This window comes from Platalea leucorodia (genome assembly GCF_965183815.1).
Source record: "Platalea leucorodia genome assembly, chromosome: 9".
NCBI classification, from domain to species: domain Eukaryota; kingdom Metazoa; phylum Chordata; class Aves; order Pelecaniformes; family Threskiornithidae; genus Platalea; species Platalea leucorodia.
Window position 1 is genome coordinate 40,881,175 of NC_138831.1, and position 26,375 is coordinate 40,907,549.

General features: G+C 43.4%; 1 protein-coding gene across 1 annotated transcript in view; it reads right to left on the reverse strand.

Annotated features, from left to right (window-relative positions):
• HDGFL3 (HDGF like 3) overlaps positions 1-26,108 on the reverse strand; it is a 37,881-nt gene extending 11,773 nt beyond the window's left edge. The window contains exons 1-2 of the mRNA XM_082322005.1: positions 26,007-26,108; positions 2,497-2,573 (exon numbers count right to left, since the gene is read on the reverse strand). Of these exons, the coding sequence (XP_082178131.1) occupies positions 2,497-2,573; positions 26,007-26,090 (161 nt within the window). The 5' untranslated portion in view covers positions 26,091-26,108. The remainder of the gene's footprint in view (positions 1-2,496; positions 2,574-26,006) is intronic.
• Between the last annotated feature and the right edge of the window lie 267 nt (positions 26,109-26,375).

Sequence of the window (26,375 nt, forward strand, 5' to 3'; positions counted from 1 at the left end):
CTGCTTTTTCTACATACTTTACACTAAAATTCTAACTTCTTATATAAAACTGAAGAAAGCATAACTTCCTTTTCATTGGGTATCTATATCCAGTGTGTTTACTGTGCTCTGTATCATGGTACTGGGATGGCTAATCGTAAGTTAAATTAAAAACAGTGAAGGCAAAAAAAACTACTTCATTCCCACATGGAAGCTTCTATGTCACCAATGATCGGAGCTGAGCAAGTCACAGCGTCCTTCACTATAATGACTGTCCTACTTTCCTGATGATCTTTGCAATTAACGTTAACTCTGTGGTCTCCATTACCACGGGATCTTGGAGCTCCACCATTTACAACTCATTTATTCTCATAACATCACCACGAGGTTGGGAAGTTGCCCTTTTTTTCAGATGGGCTGCTTCTGAGGCACAGAGATTTGCCCAAGGTCAAACTCAAACTGATAGCACAGTACCGAGGAAAACCCAACTCTCTTCAGTCTCAGTCTAATACCTTAGTCACAGGATATTTCTTCCTTGCTGTAAATGTTATTTCAGATTAATGCCTGATTTATGCCTTGATTCTTCCCAGCATTTATGAATGCGCAAAGTTTCATTCACTTAAATCATCCCACTGGCCAAGAAGTTTGCCAGTACAGAGCCAACTGGTGGCTAAAGGCATCAGATGACAAGGCTCTGGGGAGCGAGCTTCCTTTTAACTACGCAGGAGACAGAATGGTATCCACACTCAGTTGCCTCATTGAGAAATATCTCAATTATATAATTACAAAGCCAAGAATGCATTTCTACCTGAAAGCCAAACAGTGATTTCCAAACTAACAGATGCCTCGTTAATATTAAAGGCTACAACAGAGCAAGGGATCTGAATAAATTATTTTATCTATGCTTTTGCTAATACGAGGAGATGTCTCCTTGTTGCCAAAACTACATACAAACAGTTCTAACACAAATAACAAAGGAAAACTGTGTGAAACTTACCATGAGCTACCTTAATTTAGCTCAACAGTAATGTATGGAAATGTTTCTACAGCCTTTCACGTATAGTAAACACTGAAAAATTGTGTACATCTTTGTTGGAAATACATTCATTGCCACTGGGAGAGTATAACAGTTTCCACTGCTCTGCTATAAAACTAAGGAGCTGCAATCTACAGTTCATTTTTAACAGTTATGCTTTTTAAATTACTAAGGTAGTAACTACAAACTGTTTTCCTGTTTCAGATGTTACAGTCAGATCATGGGCTAACAAAATCCCAAACAAAAGAGATTAGCAGCTTGGGATTCATTCATTTCAGAATAAAAGTGGTAATATTTTTTTTCTCAAAATGTTTCTCAAGAAAAATGTTCCCATTAAAAAAAAATTACATTTTGGTTTCCGATTTTAAAGCATCATAAATTTATTTGAACTTTATTCTTCTTAGAGTATTTTGCAACAGTAGTAGTAGATCACAATATATCAAAATATCAGGTTGTTTCATTTCATTACAGCAATAGGAAAAAATATTTTAACTAAATATTTTAACTAAAGAGAGACTATTTTGATTTATATTAAGCAGAAACTGACTTCAAAGATTTTTAAAATAAAATGTGCCATATGAGCTATGGGGCTTATTATGTTCTGAAATAATGTTAAAATTCAAAAATAAACAATAAATTTTTAATAAAGCTTCAAACCTCTAAAACTGAATTTGAAACGTCATCAGAATTTCATTTTTTCATTTTTCCATTTTTTAAGGAACTCTAGAAAACATGTTGCCTGCAAGTGGGGAAGGAAAAGTTTTAAAATGTCAACATTTCATGCAAAATGGAAACTGAGATTTATTTTTTTAACTATCATCTCAGACATAGTTAAAAATAGAGACATGTACATTATAAATTTGAAACTCTGTACTTTGTAGCAATTACTACGAGAACTAACTTATCCTTTCTGTTCTGATTCCTTTCTCTTCCTATGAGCTCAGCCAGCTCAGTTCTTCTATCACTTTCCAGAGCTCCATCCTACAATATCCCCAGCACAAACCTCAGAGGAATGCATATATTTTAAAGCTATGTGAGGACTGCGTGAGACTCTAGGGTCTGCTTCCTTTCATTTTACAAACTACCAAGTGAGTTCTCACACAGGACACGAACCCAAACGTGTCTGAATGCAACAGCTTGATCTCTGCTATCATGTACATCCAAGTAAAAAATTTTTGCCCCTGCATCTGAGTTCAGATGACCCTTTAATAAATTGATGCCAACACTTTTCTTTACGGGAAACAAAGGCACTGGTTATTATTTATGCTTAGACCACGGTATACCATCCATGCAGCACCATTCCCACCTACTTTCAGGTTTCACTTTCATGTGTTATTACAAATGAGTCGGGCTCGTAGGACCTATCTCTAGGCTCCCAATGGCTTCAGTCAGGATTTGTTCCAATAAAATCAGTGGAGATGACATTAGCTGCAGTGGAAGGGGACACTTTCAAAGGAGAAAGATCATGTTCATTCACTTACGTTTCATGAGTCCCAAAAAAGAAGATGGGGTATTTATTTGCTGGAGGCTTCACGGCTCCTTCAGGGAGTTCATCAATCTATGAGGCAGAAATGCAAAAAGGATTATTCCCAAATGTGGTGTCCCTCATCCAAGAATCCCTACCAAGCCATGGAAGTGCTAATGCAGGTATCCTGCACCCCTGAGAGGTCCCACTGTGTGCTGGGGTGGGGAAGGGAAGACGGCTGCTGATTTTTCAGGCAGGCAGGCCATACAAAGTCAGCATATGACAGAAACACTACAGGGAGATGACAGAAGACCAAGACGCAGACAAAAAGTTTTAATGATTTCATGGGCATTATAGTACACAAAGGCAGTAAAATCAAGTCTGCTTAATTTAAGTGTTAACTTCAGATGCTGCCTCATCAAAGGCACCGAAGCCCAGAGGGTAATCCTGTCTGTCTCACACAGCCACCTAAATAACTTCTGCAACAAATGGGGAACAGATGGTATCCCTGAGACTCTGCAGCCGGAAAACCGGACAATCTCCCATCGGTGCTTCCTGGTGGTGATGGTGGTACCCAGTGTAAAATGCATAACACATGCCAGGGAGCAGGGCCTGGGACTCTCCTTCCCCTGCAGCATCCTAATAACTGGGTTTGGTCACCAGTCCCCTCTGTACTCCATCTCTTCTTTCACATTTTATCCCTGGCCTCATATTTCTCAAGATACAGCTGCAGAGCAGCTAAGGGAGGGACGGTGAGGGTATACATCTCCTGAGATACAGCTGGGATCGGGACAAACCCCTCAGGCTGAGCAGCACCTAGACCCCATCTTCCGACGTCTGAGTGAGAGTGTTGGATGTAAGGCAGGATGTTAGGCCCACGACTTAGTCTTGTCCATACCTCATGTTTCAGTCCTCTGCAACAGAAATAACAAAGTCCAGGTGCCTGCCCACATAAACCAGAAACACAGCACAGCTTTAAATAAGATCCAAGTGCCTGCCTTCCCAGAAATGGCACTTCTGAGCATATGTGGGCATCTAAAATTAAGCGTCCAGAGAACTCTCCAGCTAAGAGGGAGCCTAATGAATCTAGATAGCTATAGGGCAACACCAGAGAGCAGGTGAACGGCTTGCTGCCTGGGTCTTAGGCAACTCAGTCTTAACATAAGCATGTTGAATCCTGCCAAATGTCACTGGAACTGAGAGCAAAGTGCTGGCACACCAGTGCTATACGAAATCTGCTCCTCAGCCGAGCACGGGGATGGAACCTGCATGTTTTCACTCAAGAGGCCAGGCCCACATGTGCTTTCCTTCTCTTTTCCTGCCGAAGGACCCCAAACACTGAATTCTTGTTGATTAATAAACACCAGATTGTTTTCAAAGGATGTTCTCTTTCACTGTAAAGCATCTGCTGGCTATGTGGCTCTCAAAGGAGTATGAGCTTTTCTAAGAATTCAAGTCCTTTTGGTCTTTCTGCAAGGACACCCGTTGGGGACAGAGAAACCAGAGCCACATGTGGAGCTGTAACATCACAGAACTCCTTTCTGCAAAAGAAATGGATGCCTATCTTTTAGGTCTAAGTGGAGCATTCTCTGAAGGTACGCCAAAATCAGGGAATATAAGAGCACTTCCAAACCATTCTCTGTCTCTTTTCTGCGGCACAACTCTGGGGCGCGGATGGTGGGGCTCTGGCACGCTGGGCCCTGTGTCAGCACACACTCACTGCCCAGTGCGGTCTGCAGGAGACAATCCGCGGTGGTCGGAGGTGTCACATGCCTTGTGGCACAGCAATTACCCAACTTCTTTTACTTAACAAAGCTAATGAACCGATAAACAAAAGGAGAATCTATTATTTAAATGCACGTAGAAGGAAGATACACACTGGTGGAAGATGGAAGCGTGCATTCACTTCTAGCTCAGCTGTGTGTAAGAAGGAACTGAAACGACATGACAGGCTGTTCGGTGTCCTCTTCATCATCAGGAATACATAGAGGAAAAGACGCCAAAGATATTTTTTTAGAACTCATTATTTTCTGACATTAACTATTTGTTTTTAGGTAAGTGCCCATAATGTGGTTATCTGCTCACTAATTCACGATTTAAATACAGGTATTAGACTATAACAGTGATAAAAAGACTGCAGGGGAAAAACACTGCAATTCACTTTACCAACTGATAGCAAGTCAGGGAGATAGTATGCCCCACTCTGCAACACATTTTATGCCTCCTTAAAGACGGAAGTATCTACACGTCAGACCAAATAAAGGCTGTGCTGCCAGTTTACCAAGTACGGGGGTAATAATACACCTCAACTGTCTGGATGCCATGGCCACCTTTCTCTTTACTACGACAAGGAAGATGGCCAGAGAGAGACTAGACCCCAGAAAAATGTGGACTCCCGCGACTGAGACGAACAATGTCTGCTGGGACTTGAGTGCGAATCTCATTTGGCTGCTTGAAACGCGGCGCCGGCTCTGGGCTGCATTACAGAACAGCGCAGTCCAGTTACTGTCTCAGCCCTTTAAGAATTTCTCATGAAATAAAGCGAACAGCTGTGAATGATCAGTAAAGCGGAGGAATGAAGACATGCTTAGTAGGGAACGCTGATCAGAAGGGAATGGGGATCTTACATCACGCAACGTGCTATGCTCCAAAGCAGTGAGGATCTTCTAAGCAACATCCCAAGTGGAGTTAAGCCTCGTGTTGTATTCCCAGCGCTTTATACTGTTAGCTAAGGAGCAGCCCCAAATCGACAAAGGACAGCACACACATCTTTCATGCAGCTCACCTGCTCCCCATCTCGTGGCATATTTCTTTATTCATCCGAGTATCCCCTCTGACTATGTATCATCACAGGAAACCATAAAAAAGCTTTTCATAGCTTTTGAAAGTTGGCATACACAGACAAACACATGCAGCATAAATCTGCACTAAACAGCTCAAGGACAGACTGTTAATGCTCCCGCTCTAACATTTCACTCTGCAGCTGAGGTCAAGACTTTTCCTGCCTTCACTGATTTTGCTGTGAGCTCCCCAGCTCTCAGGCTTATGTTGCTAGTACTGTAAAGAGGTTGAATATGAAGTGACAGTGCTATCTTACGGCCATTTAACTCCATGGCAAAAACTCCAGGGAATTTAATGAAGGATGAGACCCTCTCTGCCATTAGGAAAGGTCTCTTCCCTTTTTACCTGTTTCATGCGAATCCCTGCATTAGAGACTGTGAGAGGAGAGCTTTGCACAGTCCAGCCCTTCCCAGCAAAGCCACCTTAGCCCTCTGTGAATGCTGAGCCCCTAAGTGCTTATTTAGCTGCAGAACAACCCCAGCACTCCTTGACAATTGCTGCTGTTTTGTAGCAACAGAAAGCAAGCAGTACAAGCAACCATACTGCAGCCCCCCGCTGCTGCACTCAGTCAAAATTTATTCCCATCCTACAAGATGTTTTGGTTAAATATGCTGAAGATTTGGAGCTGATATTTTTCCCCATATCAGCAAGATCAAAGACAGAGAGAGAGGGAGGGAGAGAAAGAGAGCGAGCGCATGAGCACAAGAGCGAGAAAAGCATCACTGCTTCGAACCAGGAACAAAAGAGATAAGTGCACCCATACTAGGACACAGTGTTGTAGTCACAGAAACCTCACCAATGACTAAAGCATCTGTCTATCAGAGAGCCAGGCTGCGATTGCATTTTGCTCCTGGAAGGAAACAAACAGATTCTAAAGTGCCCGTCATAACCTGCAATCAAACAGGAGACTCATCCCCTCCTGAACCAGAGCAGACAGGGAGCTGGAGCTTAGTGCCACAGAAATCTGTGAGAGCAGTGCATGGCGTGCAAATCTGATACGTGCATCAGCAACATCATGGGCAGCCGCTTCAATTATGGCTAAAATTAAAGCAGGTGGTTTCAGATTTCGAGTTTTATCCCCTTTGCTCCCATTGCTGTCATCTGCTTAATGAATAACAATTACTTTCTTTTTGCACAACCTCAGCAGAGCTGCACTTCCCAGCATTTGTTTGCCAACCAAGCAGCAGAGCTTTAAAGACGTAACTGTGCTTTTTTTTCGGTAAACAAATGCCAGGCTTCTAGGGTCAGGAACAGCGAACAGAAAATTCAGCCTGGACCTCTCAAACCAGAGCAGGGCTTTATCAAATGGTGTTGCTAGGGACTACCAGTGTGCAAGCAAGAAATCGGTCTCCTTACATTGCAGTTTACAGGCTGGGATGTATATGCAGCCCAAAAATCTTGCTCTCAGTGGTGCTGAGTAATTGCTGACTTCTCAGGTAGTATTTCCAACTGGGTCTCACAGGCTGGGTTTGGCAGTACTCATACTGCAACACCTTCTTCCCAGTTGCCAGGGGGTTAGGGGAGAGAGTCACTGGGTGGATGGGTTGGACTGGAGCTGCAGAGCCGTAGCCCTGCGATGAGGACGGTGCAGAGCTGCCCTCTGAGAACAACAGTGGCTCCCAGAAGCACAAATCACCCCCGTGCCTGCCTGTGCGATAACGTGGCATATTCCAGGCGGGCGGCGGAGCTCCCTGGGAGGGCTGGTGCAGAACCAGGGGAAGCTGCACCCCCTCCTGGGTGTTCTGCTCCGCAGAGCTCTACATTCCCTGCAAAACGGGAAACATGTCTCTCCGACACACAGAGAAAACAGCAAGCTTTGTCTCCCTGCTTGCCTGCGGAAAGCAGCTTTCTGTGGAGGTTTATGTTATCGCAGCAGTCAAGAAAGGGGCAGTTCTGCCCAGCAAGGCGGAAGGGCATCCCAGATGCGTCTTCTTCCACTTGGAGGGACAGCAGGTGTCATGTTGTATGGCTATCACAAAATCTCTGTGCTGTGGATAAGCTGCTGTTCAGAAGCGGGAACTCCAGGCTGCCAGGGTGGCTTTCCGACCAGACCCTGTTCCATTACGTTCCAACAGAATTTTACACTGCAAAAAAAAAGGCATTGTGCAAAAATACCTATCAGGTCCACATGTACAGACAAGAAAGCTTTACTTCAGCATACAGAGATGCTTATGTGGGCACTGAAACTACAAGAACAAGTCCTTTTATTTTGCAAAAAAAGGGAATTAAAACTGCAGAGCAGTAATCACTGATTGTTTTGACATACTGTAAATGCCTTTGATTGGCAAAAGTACACAGAAGCATTGCAGAGATCAGTATCTCCCACTGAAATCCCTGGAGTCACTGCACAGCAGTCGAGCAAAGGCCTATAGTATTTTTGCTGGAAAGTGGTTCAAGTTGCTTATTATTGCCCAACACATGCAAGCAGCTTGATCTTTCGCAGTTAGCTTATTAGCAGAACTCTAGATGGATAAAAGCAATACTCTTCAAAATCCATTATTAGAATAGGATATTTTGCTTTTCTACAACGTTTTTATTCAGATGGATTTAATATGCTTTTTAATAGCTAATGCTACCAGGAGTCAGCAGTATGGCAGTATCTTTTCTAAACCATTATTTAAAATACTGTTCTATAAAATGTAAAATACTAATTTTTTTTTCCCCCAGAGTATCCTAAGGGGGGGGGGGAGGAGAGAAAAAAACCATCCAACCTCCCCCAAGCTAAAAACAGTGACTTAAATTCTGTAGTGCTTAAATTGAACAGCAATCCAACTAAAGATGATTGGAGACTGCAGATTTTTCTCTCATTTATCAGGACTATATGATATTTGAAGCAGAGCGCAACTCCTTCCCTGATGTACATCACATACTAGAACTCCTAGTGTGGAATGCTGGCATATGCACTTTTTCACCCATTAAAAAAGATAACCCTGTGAAGGGTGAGACTAGAAGCAGAATCCAACTTAATAAGGTGGAATTGCACAGCTACAAAAGTAAAAATTAAAAAAGTCTCTGGGCATGGAAGAGTGCCACCAGCAAAAACAAAAAGCAAAACAAGATTAAAAACAGCAGAGCATACTTTTGAGCACTGCTGAAAATGGCTGAAGGGTATCCTGCAGACAGCCAGAAATGACAATATAAAGACATCAATCCTCCTTTTTGTCTGTGCATGCTCAGGACCTCAACGAGATAGAAGACAATGAAGGGTTAGTTGGAGTCCAAACAATGCTGGCAGGCAATGTCTTACTAGGAAAGATCAGCAGTCTTGCAGCTGAGTTCAGCCCCTTTACATCCTTAATTAGCAGCATATTTTTAAGACAGAAAGTTGAAATATACTTTCTGCAGAGCTGCTTTAATCTTCAATATGAAAATGGGGCCAAAGCTTAGTTCTGCGTGACTGGTATCTATATGCATGACTTTGTAGATAACAGATCTATTAATGTGATTCAAGTCCTCTGTGAGCTTTCGTGGCTGGTGGACAGAAGACTGTCAGAGGAGGAGACTCAGGGGATACAAAGACTGGTCCTATCTCTGGACTGGCCTCGGGGATGACCTTGGCCACGTCACTGCATCTCCTTCAGTCTCACTTTTACAAATGGGGACGATGGTACTATTCTCCCTATAAAGCACTTGAGGTCCGCCGCTAAAATGCTAGGTATTACTAATAACAAATATTTCCAGCTCTGTCAGAGGAGGACTTCAGGTTACCAAACTGTGATCCTCCCAGTGAGCACACCCCAAAGTTAGACTGCTGCAAAAATGCTCAATTTTCTCCAAATGAAGTGTTTCCCTGCCACTGTGAGTGAAGCAATGGTGCTAGCACTAGGACTTTTTTTCCCCTAAGAAAAGGATGTGATCACACTATTTTCAGTCTGACTCTTACCTGCAATAACTCAGGGACACATCAGACAATTTTGCCAAACCAGACAAAAGGAGAAAGGCCACAGAGATATTAAGTTTCCCCATGTTTTGTGATAAATAGGCTGTCCATCAGAAGATGGACAGAAAAGTAGTCCATATGCTGAGAGACAGCTTGCAATGCAGGCTCAACCAAAACATCAGACAACAAGGAACCCACATAAAGGCAAGCCAGAGAAAAATAAACTTCTTAAGTTTCATGGCTCACAAAATTACTTTTTATTTGTGGATGGGTGGGGAGAGGTTGTTAATTTTCAACAAATATTGCCAGCTCTGAGGCATTTTGTGTTTACTTTCCTTCCCTTTAAGCATAGTGAAGCTTGATTCTCCATTTTCTGAATTACTCCTCGGATATCAAAGTACTGCTTGCAATGTACATCCACCTGAGCAAACCATAGTGAGCCCACTAACACCAAATGAAAGCAGGTTCTGATGACAAAATCTGGTTATCTGGTATCATCTTACTACAAATATTTTTGACTTGAAATATAAAAGTGTGCAAGAAATGCATATACAAAAATGTGTTTGGAAGACATACAGCAAATAAAAACTAATTAACCAGTCAAGACATCAGCAAACAAGACATTTTAGGGACTGCACATTCACAAACACCGTATTTCTCTCCTGCCACTCTCTTCTCATAAGCCAAAGGGACATGAAAAGCCACACCATCTTCCTCCCCAAAGTGCTCCAACAAACCCTGCCACCTTCCATATCACATCTGCTAGAAAGAGTGGATGAATGGCGTAAGAGCTCATTAGACTGAGGAATAGTTTTTGGCCTTCCAATATTTACACTAGAATTTTACTATTTCATTGATTTTGTCTGTTTTTAAGGAAAAATGTTATATTCATGAGACAGGATTTTTTGGCCAGTCAACTTGATCAAAACCTTTTCAATCAGATGCAGCCTGCCTAGAGCATTGACATTTGGTCAAATACACACAACCAAATTTTATACTCGAGGCTCATCTGTTCCACATATCCAAAGCTCCATATTCCACTGTTCAAGCTTTTATTAAAAGAAGTGTTGCTAGTCCTTATACTCATATTGGCACACCTAAAGCCAAAAGGTCAGCAAGTTTCTGGAAGATTGCAGTCTCCTAGACTTGGCTGGCTTAATTTACTATTTCTTTTCCAATGTAATTTACTTCCCCAAAAAGTCAGTTAAAAAAATTGGACTGGCACAGTATTTCCAGGCTGAAGAATACGGAGCATCCCTGGGCAATATTTGGTCCAGCTTCCCACAAAGTACACAAAACCCTGCTGACACTACAGCTTGCGGCTAAAATTGTTTTGAGTAAGGAAGTGTGATTGATGGAGACTGCAGGTCCCAGAATACAAGCCTCCAGTTTGCGTCAGGGTGAACACAAACATACTAGAGACAAAGAAGGGAACAATCTGCTTCACTTGCTGCAGCCTGCAGGCTCCTGCTAGGGAGGATTCAAGCTAGATGCTCTGGAGGTTGCAACTATCATCTGGGCCTTTGGGTGCAGAAAACCTTCCTGCTTGTCTCCTCCATGACCTGTTTTGTTACCGTCAGTTGCAGCTAAGGAGTATAATATCAGGGGACTGAAACACTCCTTGTCACTGAACAAGTGCCTGCATAAAAAAAATGCTTACTGTTACATGGGAAAAGAACACAAAATCTTTGCCCCTTAAAAGCACAGAACATTTTTAGTGTCCTGCAGCCCCCTGAGGTTTGGGTGAAGCAGTGGACATGAGACTACATGAGTGTCCTGACCAGTCCTCCAGAGGGAACGGAGGCACAGCTAAGCATGTATTTGTCTTCATTATGTTGCTCTCTGTGGACCCACAGACCATAAAGACTCATGGTCTTAAATACCCGAGTGTATGTGTTCACACCAGAATATCCATTTAAGCAACTGCTTCAAAACATGAACTTCTGTTTTACAGTATCATAAACTAATTTACCTGTTACGTACCCGCCTTTTTGCAGGCACAGGCAGCCTGCACCAGCTGAGCTGTGTACACAGAGCAGAAGCCACACGAACAGGTATCTTCTGCAGGCACCGAGTATGGTGGAGGCCCCTGAACAGACACTACCTCCTGGCGCTGAGGACTGCAGAAGCACAGGCACGCTCAGAGCACCAAACCACAGCACTTAGGGTGCTCACGGGAAGATGGTGGACTGGGACTCTTCAGCAGGGGAGAGGCCTCAGTCCAGATTTTGGGGCTATGGGATAAGTATAATCACCAAGCATTACCGGCACACATGCCAATTATTTCGTTGCGATGCAAATAACACGTACAACAACATGTACACAATCTGGGGGGAATAAGAAGCAATGGAATCTAATTGCAAAGCCAGTGAAATGGAAGTGATTTGCAATAATTTTTCATTCAAAGGCAGGTTTTCCTGTTTACTCTGCTGACAAACTGCAAACTCGTACCTGCAGAAGAGCTCAGTGTCTGTAGAAAGCCTAGGGCCGCTATAAACCTAACAACTGTCTGTAAATAATTGTTTCCATTACTCCCACAGCCTTAGCCACCGCCTATGGTACAAAACAACCAATTAAACCTGCAGACTGTTTTGCTAAGATGGAACTTTTGCCTGGGCCGACTGGGTCACTAAAACTATGGAATGAAAAGAGATTCATGGAGTCACCGCGGTCTCTGTACAGCACTCGGACCCAACTTCGGTATTTTTACTGGGTTTGCTTTCAATCTCTGCTCAGATTTCCAGGAGCTGTCATTACAGTGTCAAATACCTTCTTTCCAAAGTCCCTCAGTCTAGGTTAAACTCTTAGGAATTTTAATCTGTCTGCCTAAAGAGACTCAGGAACGAGTTATTCGAAGCCAAGTCATACTCCTCCCCACCTGCCTGTTTTTCTGCTTCCAAAACCTCAGAATGAGAGTTTTCATTTAGTTTTGACTAAAAATGTAATGTTGCTTAAATTTACTTAGATCGTTCCTAAAAGATTAACAACCTTATTTATCAAAATGAATATTTTCCTCAAAAAAAACCCCCAAACCCTCAAACAGCAGCTTACAGGAATGAAACTCTTTATATAAAAATATCCAAAGCACTCCATTATGTACACACAGACCTACTAACTTAAATCCTAATTACTAAACCATGTTAGAAAAGAATTATTCAAATGAAATAATAAAAACATGAAAGACAAAAAGACGTACTTTTAGAGCTGTAAGTGGCTTTAATGTCAGAAACAAGTTGAATATATCAATATGGTAGTGACCAGACCTGCTAGGGTGGCATGCCCATTATTCATAAAATCACAGAATCATAGAATCATGGAATACCAGGTTGGAAGGGACCTCAAGGATCATCTGGTCCAACCGTTCTAGCGCAATCTAGACAAGATGGCCCAGCACCACGTCCAGCTGAGTCTTAAACGTGTTCAGCGTAGCGGAGTCAACCACTTCCCTGGGGAGATTATTCCAATGATTGACTGTTCTCATTGTGAAAAATTTTCCTGCTGTGTCCAATCGGAATCTCCCTGGGAGTAACTTGTACCCGTTACCCCTTGTCCTCACCATGCGACTCCTTGTAAAAAGGGAGTCTCCATCTTCTTTGTAGCTCCCCTTTAAGTTCTGGTACCTGGTGATGGGATCACCTCTAAGCCTCCTTTTCTCAAGGCTGAACAAACCCAGCTCTCTCAGCCTATCCTCATACGGCAGGCCTCCCAGACCCTTGATCATCTTGGTGGCCCTCCTCTGGACCCCTCCAGCCTGTCCACATCTTTTTTGTGTAACAGGGACCAGAACTGTACACAGTATTCCAGGTGTGGCCTGACAAGCGCCAAACACTAATTATGAGTTTTAAACATGTGAGTACTTTCTTTTAATTTACATGGATTAATCATGGGCTTGAAGTTGCCTATGTGTTTATATATTTGTAGGATTAAGAGTTACTTTATAACATCCTTTCTTTCTATCCAATAAGTTAACTTGAATTTGTGTATGAGGTATGTCTAAGTATTTTGCGTTACTTTCAAATAACCTCTCAGAATACGGTGTTTCCGTGAACATGAGTTATCTACAAAACCTAGTGACTCATCTGCAGTTACATTACAGAAGTCACAAAGTTTACTCCAGAATCTGCCTTCTTCCAAAAGTGTCTGATTTTCTGTAACTTTCCTTCTCCAAACAACAGCAAGGGCTTCTGGCCATTGCTCTCCCTCATTTCTCTACCAGACCTGGAGGGATAATCAGAAGATTAATTTTAAAGGAATGATGATTTTAAAAGGATGCAGGCTGTCAAGGGACAAATTACACGTGTGGAACTGTAATAGCTGTTTTCCCGCATACATTAATATTGAATTTTTAAAACACTCTTTACCTCTGAATCAGGAATGGCATCCAGGAATGGCAGCCCTAAGCATGGGAGCTTAGCACTCTCCCTTGGCATCTCAGTAAAATAAAATGTATTAAATCAGGTTACCATTTTGTTTTAAAAATCAGCTGTAAAGAAACAGCCTATTATTCTGACTCATATTGTGCAAATAACTGGGAAAAGGCAATTACACATAGAAGAGAACTTCATTAGTGAGACACATATCTGGAAGTAGGAAGGACATTAGGGAACACTGCACATACAAATTTATCCTGAGATCCAGATATAGTGTTTACATACAGCTCCTACAAATCAACAAAATCCAACCCAAAGCCTTCGGACACTATTCAAAATTTTAATTCTAAGTGTCACTTGCCTTTACTTTTTAACGCACTGGTGATGACACATGACATGTCCAAACCATGCACCACAACCAGAGAGTTTTAATCCTCAGGACCCCCAATTGAGTCTCACATGCAGCATTCATAATGGCAGTCTTTTTCAATAAATCTGCCTTGGAGACAACCCTGACACCCCTGTTATTATACCAGGTCAGCTGTATTGCTGACATTTGACAAACAAGTAAACTAACACCTTCATCTAGCAGCAAATGTTTCGGAAAAAGTATAAGCTTCTCATTAAAAAATCGTTCCCCTTGCTCCCACATCTGCTAAAGAAGCTGGCGCTTCTCCTAAACATACTGCCACTAAAATCTTTATTATTATGGGCTTCTAGAAACTTAACAGCTAGAGGCTCGATCCTGCAAGCACAGCTGGGCATACAGTTTGGCAGCCATTGTCTTTGGATGATCAGATCTCATCCAGCACAATAACATGGCAATTATATACGCAGGTGAATCCATTCATTTGTTAGGCAGGAGATGGCATAAAACATCTTCCGAAAGATAAGCAGAAAACATCCACAGCATTTTAATGCTGAAGAGCCCTGGCTGACAACTGTGTCTTCTCTAATCTGTTTTCATCTTTTAACAAGGAATTCTTGTCATTTTACCAGAAGTACCAATTCAAAAAACCTGCTCAGAAAACTGACCCCCTCCTTTAACAACAATAAAAAGCTCCAAAGCAGAGTCCCTCAAATAAATGCAAAGAAAACAAAATATTAACAGATAGAAAAAACTTATTACTGGTGATATACCTTTGCAGAAATTAAAATTCTAATCACGAGGCTTCATAACTTTATGCTACCTTCTTCTAAAAGCTGTGATAGAAATACTGACTGTGACAAAGAAAAATAAAGTTTGCACAGGAGGAAGATTTTGAAAAAGAACTCCTGATAAAAAGCAGCAAAAAGGGGTACCTGAAAATGTGAACATATGTGAGTCACCTGATCCAGACACCATACGGAAAGAATTATCTGTTGAGTTTGCTGCATAACTAATATCTTTCAAAAGCCCTGGTATTTGGAGAGGCACTGCAGTAAGGAATGTCATCTTTTATTTTTTACTTTTTTAACATGAACGTCTGCCTTCTCCCTTAGGCTGTGGTCCTACTTTATGTTTCTACAGGCACAGCAGCACACATGTAAGCAGTTTTACTGAAATCAAGGAATCTTTATGCAGTTGAACTCATTCGCTGCCTTTGGGACATGGTCTTTAGAGAGCAAACTAACAGGATAGGTATCATCTTCCTTCCGCTGTTCCGTAACAACCAGGACAGCAAGCCTCCAGCCCTGCAGCGGATCTGCGCAGGGCTACTCCTAGAGCACGTGAAATGCCCGAGCCCATGCCTGCTGGAGGGTAATGAAACACAGTGGTAATAGTACGCTGCTAAGAATACAGGAACCTCAATTCTGCAAACACTTCCACATGTGATTAATTCTGAATGAATGCTACCTAATTGGATTCCAGATAATAATGTCTGAAGAAATCCTTACAGAAATAGAAATTTACACTGGCTCAGATGGAAACAGTGACATCTGGGCTGAAAACCAACTAGCAACTAATTAGTTTAAGAAAAAGATGACAAGAGATGCCACTACAGTAGGGCAGAGTGCCTGGCACGAGATACCTTGCTTAGGTGTATTCCTTGCCAGGATCAGCCTCACTTAACACCTTCTTCCATGTTCTGGAAGAGGCATCTGGGACAGTAAGCTGGCAACCTTTGCAAATATTAAGACAAAGATAGTCTTTTATGCTCACATGTATGCGTGTGTAAACACATAGTCACTCCACTACACCCAGTGATGGTAAAACCAATATGACAACTGACTCGGAGAGTCCTGGGTCTGTGAGAAATATGAGCTGCAAGTAAACCGAAATTTAGTTTGCAAAAGGAAAAACCTAACACATCTGGGAAAAAGGATTGGCAACGTAAGAGAGAGAACGCTGGAAGCAGCAATACTACGGGAAGCCAATAGTGGACCACAAGTTACATTTGAACAACCAATGTGCTGCAAAGGTCAAGGCAATATGCAGAAATCCCCATATGCAAACACACATCCTGCCAGGGAGCTGGCAGACAACCCTCACGTGGTGCGGCCGCACCCAGGAAAATTATTTCGGCCCTGTGCAGGACATCACCGCACAGGCTGGTAACAACTTGAAGGAAGCTACAGAAAAATACACAGATATTTATGTCAATGCACATACCAAAAAGCAATCAATGGGGCCGGAGGGGTTGATTTACATACACTAACGAATAATAAATTATATCCCAAGGAAGGAAGGCCATGCATGGACGGCCTCACTTCTGCTGTGGGGTGCAAATCACGCCCCTCCATGCCTGCTGGCTCTGGAGCCCGCCTTAGCTGTTGTGTTTGGGTGGTCTCTGCAGGAGCAGCAGGAAAAGAGAAAGGCAAAACTCCTTGAGAGAAGGAAGGACACAAATCTCCTTTTGAGGCACGGTCCTCTGCTTTCTGGCATCATCTTATGCTGCTTTGTCAGGGTGGCCAACCCACGGCACATGCTAGTCTAACCACCACTCCATCAGGGCTTTCCTCCTTTCCCCCCATCCCACAGCTGCTGCAACGGGAAGACACTGATACGTGCCATAGACAAGGTGAACCGTAAGTGCCCTACATCTGAAGTTCTCCCAAAGGATACATGGAAGAGGAGCTGGAGCAACTGCCTCCTAGTTACCAAACAATAGGTTAGGGACTAGGGTAACAGCCAGGAACAGAAACCTGGATTCTTGTTTTCTTCTAATGGAGGAGATTCCAGCTTAGGAAGATATCCCGTCCTCCAGGAATGAAAAGAAGGGGTTCACAGTATCCCCTTCACGGAGGCTCAAACACTGTAAAATGTAAGATTTGTGGAGCTGAAGAAAAACTAGCAAAAAAGAGCTGCTTGTATCCAATGACTTTCTATGCAAAACGCGTAAACATATCAAGGGAAGGACAGTAACTCCAGAATTGTTCTTTGCAACTATAGCATTTGCTCCTCTGTCTGTACTTTGCTGCTTCTCCCACCTGGATTGCATCTCCAGACTGATGCTACGTATCTCTGTAAGGTCACTCCCTGTGTTGTTATTAAGTTTCAATATGTACTTATATTTAGTACATTTAGTAATCCAGCCTGATATGGGATTGATTCCCAGAAATGGTTTGCATTATTGTGCAATTGTGTCCCGAGCTCTCCCAGACTTAAAGTTTCTTCTACTCATTGCTTCAGTGTGGTTTTACTTTCTGTGCTATAAGTAGCTTCAGAGGTAGGTGCTTTCCAAGCCCAAGGAGTACAAAGTTACCGACTTTAAAGGCTGACACAGTGTTTCCTAGTTGACACTGGTGACACCGCAGTGACACCTATAAGGTCCCTACAGCCTGGCGTTTTTTCCCTCCTTCCCGGCCCTACTTATTCTGCTGTATGTAGGATGCTTTGTTGACTGATGGTCTGAAAGAAATTCTTTGGTGTATGATGATGTTCCTTGCCCTGTTTTTCCTCTTTTGTTACATGATGTCTTCTATTCAAGCAGCCAAACTAGAGCTGGCAAACAGCCTCTCTCTAGGTTTTTTACACGTTGCTGCAAGGCAAAATAAACAGTTGTTTCCAGTTTGCATTTTCAGGGCTACAGATGTATGCTAATTACCCTTTCAGTCTGCTAATGGAAAACCAAAAGAGATTTAAATGTACTTTTCTAAGGCAGAGACCAAAGTCTACGGACACCTGTCCCTTCTAACTCTGGGCTACCCAGAGCACAGGACAATGTCATCTCCTCCCTTTATGTTGACTCTGAAGGTATTTTCAGATTTCAGCAGGGCTTTACAAAAGGCCAGGAGACAGAGATTAAATCCTTCTGAAATTCAAGAACATTATGTGTCTTTTTGGAGCAGCAGTGATGCCAAGGATAATATTTGGGCTGACCTGAGACCATTTGAAGGATGGGGAACTTCAGAACGGCGTGACAGGAACTACGTAATAACCTAGGAAGTTCACTGTTTTGTTAAGATGCTGTAGTATTTACTCAAATTTCTTACCTCCTTTTTGTTTTCTTGAACAAAAAATTAATATAAAACAACAACAATAACAAAAAACCCACCAAAGCCAGGTCTCATATACCCTTTAGGTAAAAGTAAGTATTATCAAGACTGTCATGTCAAATAGTCTCAGTAGAAGAAAGGAAAACTGGAAATGAATCTGCAGTTTATTTCCAATTTCTGTATCAAGTTCAGAACTGGCTGTTACACAAATGAATGAAACAATCTCAGATGTGCAAAGCCAGTAATGCAGAGACCTTCCCAAGAGGAGGAAGCAAGGATCTGTTTCCTTCTTTAAGTTTTAGAAGCTTTACCTCATGATGATACTCACTTGTCTGCCAAATATTTCTTGGAATCTTTCAAATAACTGTTTATTCTACTTGCTCCTGTTGTGCTTCAGCCAAACTACTGGGCCCTTCTCTGTTGATGCTACCTCTGTTGGAGTCCAGAGTCAAGTGATGTGCTACCATGGCAATGTGCTACACCTATGTTTTAAGCATCTGTCTTTTCTATGGGGGTGTGTATATCTAGGCACAGAACAGGTACGTGTATACACACACACACGTCCGTTGTATGTAGAGATCAGAGATACAGATGACACAGGGGGAAGACTTGAAAATTACCAAGATACCTAAAGACACAGCAAAGTACTGATGTTCAGCTAATTCCTAACACCTTTAAAAAGCTGGCTCCACAACCTCTTCCTGCCTGCTCCACACAGGCTACTTTCCAGTGTTTGTTGCTATATTTATCACAAGAATTACAGTATTACTAAGAGGCCTCAGGCAGACTCGTTCTCCCTTATGCCTCTCCAGCACACAGTGGAAAGGTCTTTACTGCTCAGACAACACCATTTCAAACAGTTAAAATGTCCAAGCTCTCTACATTGTCATCACTTTTCCAGCATTATCAGGAAATCCTTTCATCTATCCTCAAATGACAATTGTATATACTTAACTGTCAGCAATCACTTGCTTACAAGATTTTTATTACCCTAAATGCGGGAAGACTCGTTAATGCATTATTATGATGGGGAAATCAGGAAATGAAGAGTTAAGACTGAAAACTCAGCCTTCATTTTGCTGTCTACGCTTACAAAAAATTCATTCCAGTTGGGGGTCCTAAAAGGTTCTTTACACAATAATAAAAAGAAGAGATCTGTCAGTTAACGTAACGGAAACTAACATTTCTCATATCTCTCTGCAGTAAGAACATACAGATTGACTTGACAGGCTACAGATTTCACTGAAAGGGGCACCCTTCCTTCAGACAAAACATATATCCATCCAATGACTTCCATGAGATTAGTTGATGAAAATTATTCAGTCGCTTCAAAATGACAAGGAAAAATATCTCACAAAAAGTCTGTACAGTATGGGTATGAAAAACTTTAATTGCTTATTGCCTCAGAACTTCTGAGACAACTGTCTTCATTCTGGGTTAGCTTCATTTAGACTTACTTAAAATCATGACGCTACAGGAGAAAATATATTCATCTATTGTCATTTACACAAAAAGATCAGACTTGCACATTTGGGGCTAGTTATTTAAAACAATTTAAAATGAGAGAGATTTAAAGAACTGAATTTTAAAGAAGTTTCCCAAATATCCTGTCTGTGCTAACAACAAACATAGAACATCTTGCCCCGAAGTGATTCATTTGCCAAACAAGGGCGACTGGAAAGCTTTTACCCCAAGCTATGGTTCAACTTTATCTACAAAAATTACTCCTTTTTACGCTACAATCCTCAGATGAAATCTGTTTTTAAGTCACACTTAAAGCAGAATGCAGGAACATGGAGAAAGACCATCAGCTGCTGAGGTTCCCCACCTTCCAAACACTAGGAGAATTCACACTTCACTCCTTGTTGTTTTTGTTTTAGGAAATGAAGGAAACAGTACTCAATGACCTGATGAAGTCACTGAAAAGGCACTCACACCTACTCTAAATATGACCAGATATCTGCAAATAAAAGTTTAAATGCTATCTAAGCAACATGTGTCAACCCGGTGCAGAAGGTTTAGAAAGTAAAAACAGTTCCATGAAGGACTCACTGCCTTAAATGTGCTCTTTTCAGATGCACCAGAGCAGAAGCCATGGGAGTGCTGCCTGAAGAAGCCATGACTTCACCATTAGTTCCTTAGTTAAGACAGACCTTTGCAGTGATCAGCAAGTCATGTCTCATCTCAGAAAGGAACAAACAGAGACCTGCCATGAAAAATTGCTTGCAGATCTCCAAGGAGCGATGTATGAGTGAGGTACATAATTAAAGAGGGAGAGAGACGGAAGAAGATCCGAGTTGGTAAAGGAGAAGTCACAGGAGACTCATATTTAGTACCACGGCAAAAGTGAGGTCATAAAACAGAGCAACCAAAAGGGGAAAAAGGAGAAAAGCACATGGTGAAGGACTGGACAGGTCCCAAATGGCCAAGGAGAAAAGCTCAAAAGACTGCAGACTGGGTTTTGGCAGAAAAACACAGAGAAAGATCTGTTGTCTATTTCTGATGGACCCTTTGAAGTTTTCTGGATCTAATCTGATTTTTGTCTGTCATTGTTTGCCAAAAACGATAAACCCTGCCAGGTAAAACCTACCTTCCCTTATCCCTATACTAATAAGAAAACAAATGGTCTGTTTTAAATATCAAACACGTAAAATGTAGAATCTTTCTTCTATGATGTGTTTGAGAGTTTGATTTTTCCAAGCTGTCATACTTGCAATTATAACTGATCAAAGTTGTTCCTGGTTAAGTATCTTGTACTTTACCAAACTATGTCAGAACATGGGCCTTGGTCCTACACCGAGCGTTTCACCACAGTCAACCCACTAGCTCCATCCATACTTCACTGAACTGGAAGAGAGAGGTTTATTTACTAAAATGCCTGCATAGGGGTGTCCAAACAATATATTTTTAATTTTTTTTATTGATACTGAAAGTCTTCTTGAATACTGTCACTCTGTAGTAGAAATATTTCTTTCAATAGTCTCTAATATTATATTACACTCTATAGTGTTATTAGCCTTACCTTTTTAGGCTCTAGTCTAACAAAGTCTTTAAGCATAAGCTTACCTTTAAGCCCTTCCCTTGGATTACTTTAGTTTATACTTTAAGGTACCTACTTTCATGCCTTGCTGGATGGGGGACATATAGTCAACAATACTGAAAAAACGCACTCAGCTAAAAATTATCATGTAATCCTTACATTTATGATGCTCAGCCTGCCACAGACACTAGGTGCCATTAAAATCACAGCATTTACTATGTATTACTCTAAGCAATATACTGAAAATTTCATACCCATTTGCAACTCTAATAATTAAAGTGCCCCAAATACAATTTTGCCATTGCTATTGGCAGATGCTTTTTAACAGTGATGCTTACCTAAGAGGATTGTCAGCTAACTAGCAAATCTGGAGTTCAGGTAGGTGTTAATTCGGAGTAGCAATAAAGGAACTGGACAAGACAAACAGGAGTCCAGAAAATAGGAAATTCACCTTCACAAGACAGTAAATACACCTTCATAATAGTTAGTGTGACACCGTCACTTTAAAGGCTGCATTCTCCTCCCAGCACAAAATGTTCTAAACAGCTCTAAACATCCATGTGTTTTACACTAAAATGCATCGTCTTACCTGCTTGGATCTCTTTTGTATTGTCCCAAATCAACTTTACCACCCCTACAGAAGCTACCTGTGTTTACCCAAATGTGGTTCTTGTCTCCCCAGCTGTATGATCCTAGATTTCTCTTCAATAATGGCATCAGCCATTTACTTGGGCACGCTCTTATTTTATTGAGGTCATTCCAGACTTTTTCCTCCGCTCTCTACAGTTGCATTAACAGCTTCCTTCCTATTTTTAAATCAGCAGCTAATTTCAGCAACTAAGTGCTTATTGTTTCTTCAGGGTCACTCATAAAACAAACACCATTATTGATCTTTCTGAATCTACCACTAGTTTTTCCCTTTTATCTCATCTGAGTGACTATTCAAGGGGCAATTTCTCAATAAACCAGGACATCTATCCTGGATAAACTAGGGTATCTGAAGAAAGAGATTTTTCTGACTATGTGTGCTAATACCGCTCCTGTCACAGCAGTAGCCAAGCAACTCATAAATGTTAGTGATTTTGTCTCCACAACACCTTTTTAAAGTGAAAAGCGTTGTTAACTGTCTTTTACAAACAGGGAACCAAGACACGGTGCTTCAAAGGCAAAGGCCACTCATGAAATGTAGAATGAACTGAATCCCTATTTCCTGTATTTTAACCACAACAGCATCTTCCCTCTCTTTTTGCGTGCACCCTGGTTACATACACAATTGCTTATTTGTTGGATTACAGCGACTGATGACCTGGCCGGTTGGTATTTATTCTGCCTTTTTGATGAGCATCTGAAGACAACTGACATTACAGGCTAACATAAACACCCTGTTAGACCAAGCTGCTGCCAGTATTTTATCTACTGTTATTAATTGAGCTTCAATACAATTCTTGGGGCCTAAACCCTAAGCCTATTCACCGTCCTCCAGTTAAGCTAAAGGAAATTTTGGCTTTGCCCAAGGAAACGTGATACCAAAATGCAAAGCAGCCCCTCCAGGTAATAAGACCTAAGTGACATTTTTCAGACACCGAGTATCTAAAAGCATCTTTTGAAGAGGGTGGTTTTATTCACAATTCTACTTTAACAGGGTATATAAAGATGAGATATACTGGCCGTTACCGTTTTGGCTAAGTGTGGCAAGTTTGGTCCTTTTCAAATTAATTCTACACCAATCCACAAAGAGATGTTAAATGCAGTTTGACTGCGATAACACACCATCAATTATTAGACAAAATTTTTCAGTGGTCCCTGGGGCATCATCACTATCTGGCCACCTTCTTCACGGTTTCTCTCTCTTTACTCGCAGTGATGAAAGTCAGGCTTGCCGGTCTTGTTCTTGCTGATCGCTAGATCAACACACCTCCGAAGAGAGGGGGTGGAAAGCTAATGGTCTAGGACTAGAGATTGCTGCCTACGCTGGCTGTGTCTGCAGTGTTGTGCCACGTGGAGCTGGCTGAGCCCACGAGCATTCTACCTAATGAGAGACAAGAGTGATTGAGCTAGGTGCAGATCTGCACCACCGCAGCTGGACCGCTTCTGGGATCCGAGTTAGATTTTCTGTATGACACTACCCATGCACACAAAAATATATGGTTGATTCTGAGCCAGGCCAGTTATGTCTGTGTGTTTCATTAAAGGGTAGGCAGTCCTTCTGTCCTGCTTTAACGCTTCTCAGGTTTATTACAACAGTTTAAGAAGTCTGTCCCCAGGCAGGAAATTCATGCCAAAGGTCTCAGAGATGCAAAACACCATTCGGTAGGGGCAGTAACACTGCCATTTAAGTGTATTGTTACTCATATTATTAAGCTAGTATATTAGCATGAAATACCTAAGTTTTTACATACAAATACAAAGATCAAACACTCTAATTGCATAATGAATAAAGAAGTAGGTAGCAAGCACTCAAGGATCTGGAAACAAGCAAATCCCCTGGATAAAAGGCATTCTGTTAATCAGAGTATCTGAGTTGCAGTGTCAACTCAAATACTTCTTTTCTTCTTATTTGTATATAACAATGTTTTCTGGGAAACAAAATAAAGACTAGTGTCCTCACTACGTTTTTCCTTTGCTTAAGGAAGTGTGCATCAGGCAAAACTTGGCAACCAAGATGAAGAAAAGTCCTAGTGAAGATGGTACGAACTGTATTTTTCACGAGCAATACGCTAGGTTCAGGGAGACATCAGCCTGATCTAGCGTGAAGTTGTATGTAACTGCATCACGTGTTACAGGAGCATGCTCTGTGCCTCTTTCACTCGGGTGAACTAAAACCCAGTACTAATGCTCCCCTACCCTGACTGCTCTCTTCCTACCCGATGGTAGACTTGGGGCTCTCTACAGTTTCTACCTCCGCTTGCTAAGTCATCTTAAAACTAGAGACTGCCTTGTCTTCAGTTGAACTTTACATCCTGTTAGTTTGCACAAAGGAAGTAAGTTATGTTAACAGCGCACCTATTTTTTCCTAGTGAAGATGTACTCTGTTGGATACTATTGCCATTCAGATACCTCTTTAGACACCCAGTCAAAGGCTGTGAGCAGCTCCATACCTAGTAATATAATGATTTTTTTAAAGGAAAGAAAACACCATTAAAACAAAAGACCCTGTTCTGCTTCTGGGTAAACAAATGGAGTTTTACAAAGGCTCAAAAAGGAAAGGGATTAACATGCTTCAACGTGGTAGTGGTCTCAACTGTTCACATTAAAATTTTCACAGTAAATTAAACCATGACAGAGGCAGCAAAGAAGTCAATTTTCAGTGGATCATGCTGTTCGGCTGACATAAATTGCCATTTTCTAGGTAGTATATCCACTAACCTGTATAATGATAGAATAACAAAACCGCAACCCAGTGTTGATTAAGTTCGGCCTTTTGCATGCTAATTTTAGACTAGTCTGCCAAAATAATTGAATGCACCACCTTATTTACATGCTTCTAGATATTTAGCACCCTCTCACTATTCTTTCTTCACCAACCTTTGCTTAAGCCTGTGGTGTTGGCCTTCCCTCCTTGTACGGTGTCTGCTGTTCAACACCACTTCTCCTGCTTCCTCCGTTATACCCAGGGCACCTTTCAATTCACTTTCCACCACTCACACCCATCCTTTTCCTGGGCTTTCTTGTCAAAGGTAATGCTAAATGTCAGTCCATCTTTATCCTGCCCATCTATGTTTTCCTGCATGTTGCATACAACACTTCATTATCTTATAAAGACCAGCAACTTCCCTTGACTAGAAAATGATGGCATGAAGCACTACCCAAGTGTCCTGGTAAGGCTGGAGAAGACAAGTAAATACAGACTCTCACTGGTTGATGCCTGCCAATGAGTTCACGCAACACGTGTCACAGAGGAACTTTACACAACAGTGACCAAAAAGGAGGGAAGGGACAGGCCGCCTAAGTATGCCATGGTACCAGAACCCTCGGAGAAAGCTCTGCTCTGCAGTATTGTAGCGGCACCAAAAATGGATATTGAAATACAATGGGGCGCTTATTTGACTGTCAAATGCCCACGATGCTTTTCCACCTCAGTTATATCACGGCGGCGTAAACCAGAAAATGACAAAGGACTATGAAAGAAAGTCAACACAGTAAAAGACAAAATAAAGCGGGAGGCCCGGCACCCAGAAAGCCTGCGTACGGAGGGGTGGCAGCTGAGCTGCAGGGACGCCAGCACCCTGTGCGGACACCACCGCACCTCAGAGCCAGGCCCCGCTTCACCTCACCCAACCTCTCCACACCAAGCCGTGCCTCCCGCTCCCACCGGCGCCCTACCCGCCGGCCTCTCCGCACGCCCGCCACCCGGGGACGACCGCAGCCTGGCTCCGGGCCTCGGCCCCTTCCCCTGCCTGCCACCAGGCCTCGCCCCATCCCCACATGCCCCCTCCAGACGCGGCCCTGCCCCGGGCCGTGCCCCTTCCCCACACACGTCCCCAGGCCCGGCCCGAGGCCTTGTCCCCCGCCCGGGCCCCGGGCCGCGCTGGGCCCGGGGGAGGCGGCCGCCCTGCCCTGCCCCAGGCGCCGGCCGCGGGGGAGCTGGGGGCCCCTCTGCCCCGCGGGGCAGCCGGGGGGCCGGGGAGAGGGAGGGCGTATAATAAACAGCATCGTTGTCATGCGGGCAGGGCTGCCGGCTCCCCGAGCCTCCTCCCCGCGATAACAGCCCAGGTACAGCCCGCGCTCGCCCCCCTCCCTCCCTCCTCCTCCTCCTCCTCCTCCTCCTCCCGGGGGGCCGGGGAGAAATCCGCAGATCAAAGAAAAGATGCACAATAATAACGGGGTGGGCGCGCACCGCGGCCCCCCGTCCGCCGGGGCCGGGGCCGGGGCCTCCGGCGGAGGCTCGCCGCGGCCCGGCCGCTGCCCGCCCGGCGGGAGGGCGAGGGGGGCGGCGGCGCGGGGCCGGGGCCGGGCGCCCCCGCCGCGGTACTCACCCGGGCCGGCCAGTGCGGGTACCCCTTCATTTTGGCGAACACCAGGTCTCCAGCCTTGTATTCTCGGGGCCGCGGACGAGCCATCGGGAGCCGCCGCGGGAGCCGCCGTGTGTCCCCCCGCCCTCCCACACCCCCCGCCCCGCACACGCCGCCCCGGGGGCAGCCGGGCGAGCCCCCGCCGGGTGCGATGCGCCCGGGCACGGGGCGCAGCCGGGAGCGGGGCCGGGCCGCGGGCAATCCCCGGTCTCTCTGGCGGCGGCGGCGGCAGGAGGAGATGGGGTGTGCGTGTGTGAGTGTGAGTGTGTGTGTCTGTGTGTGTGAGTGTGTACGCGGGGGAGGGGGAGGCCTTGGACACAACCCCAGCAGCCC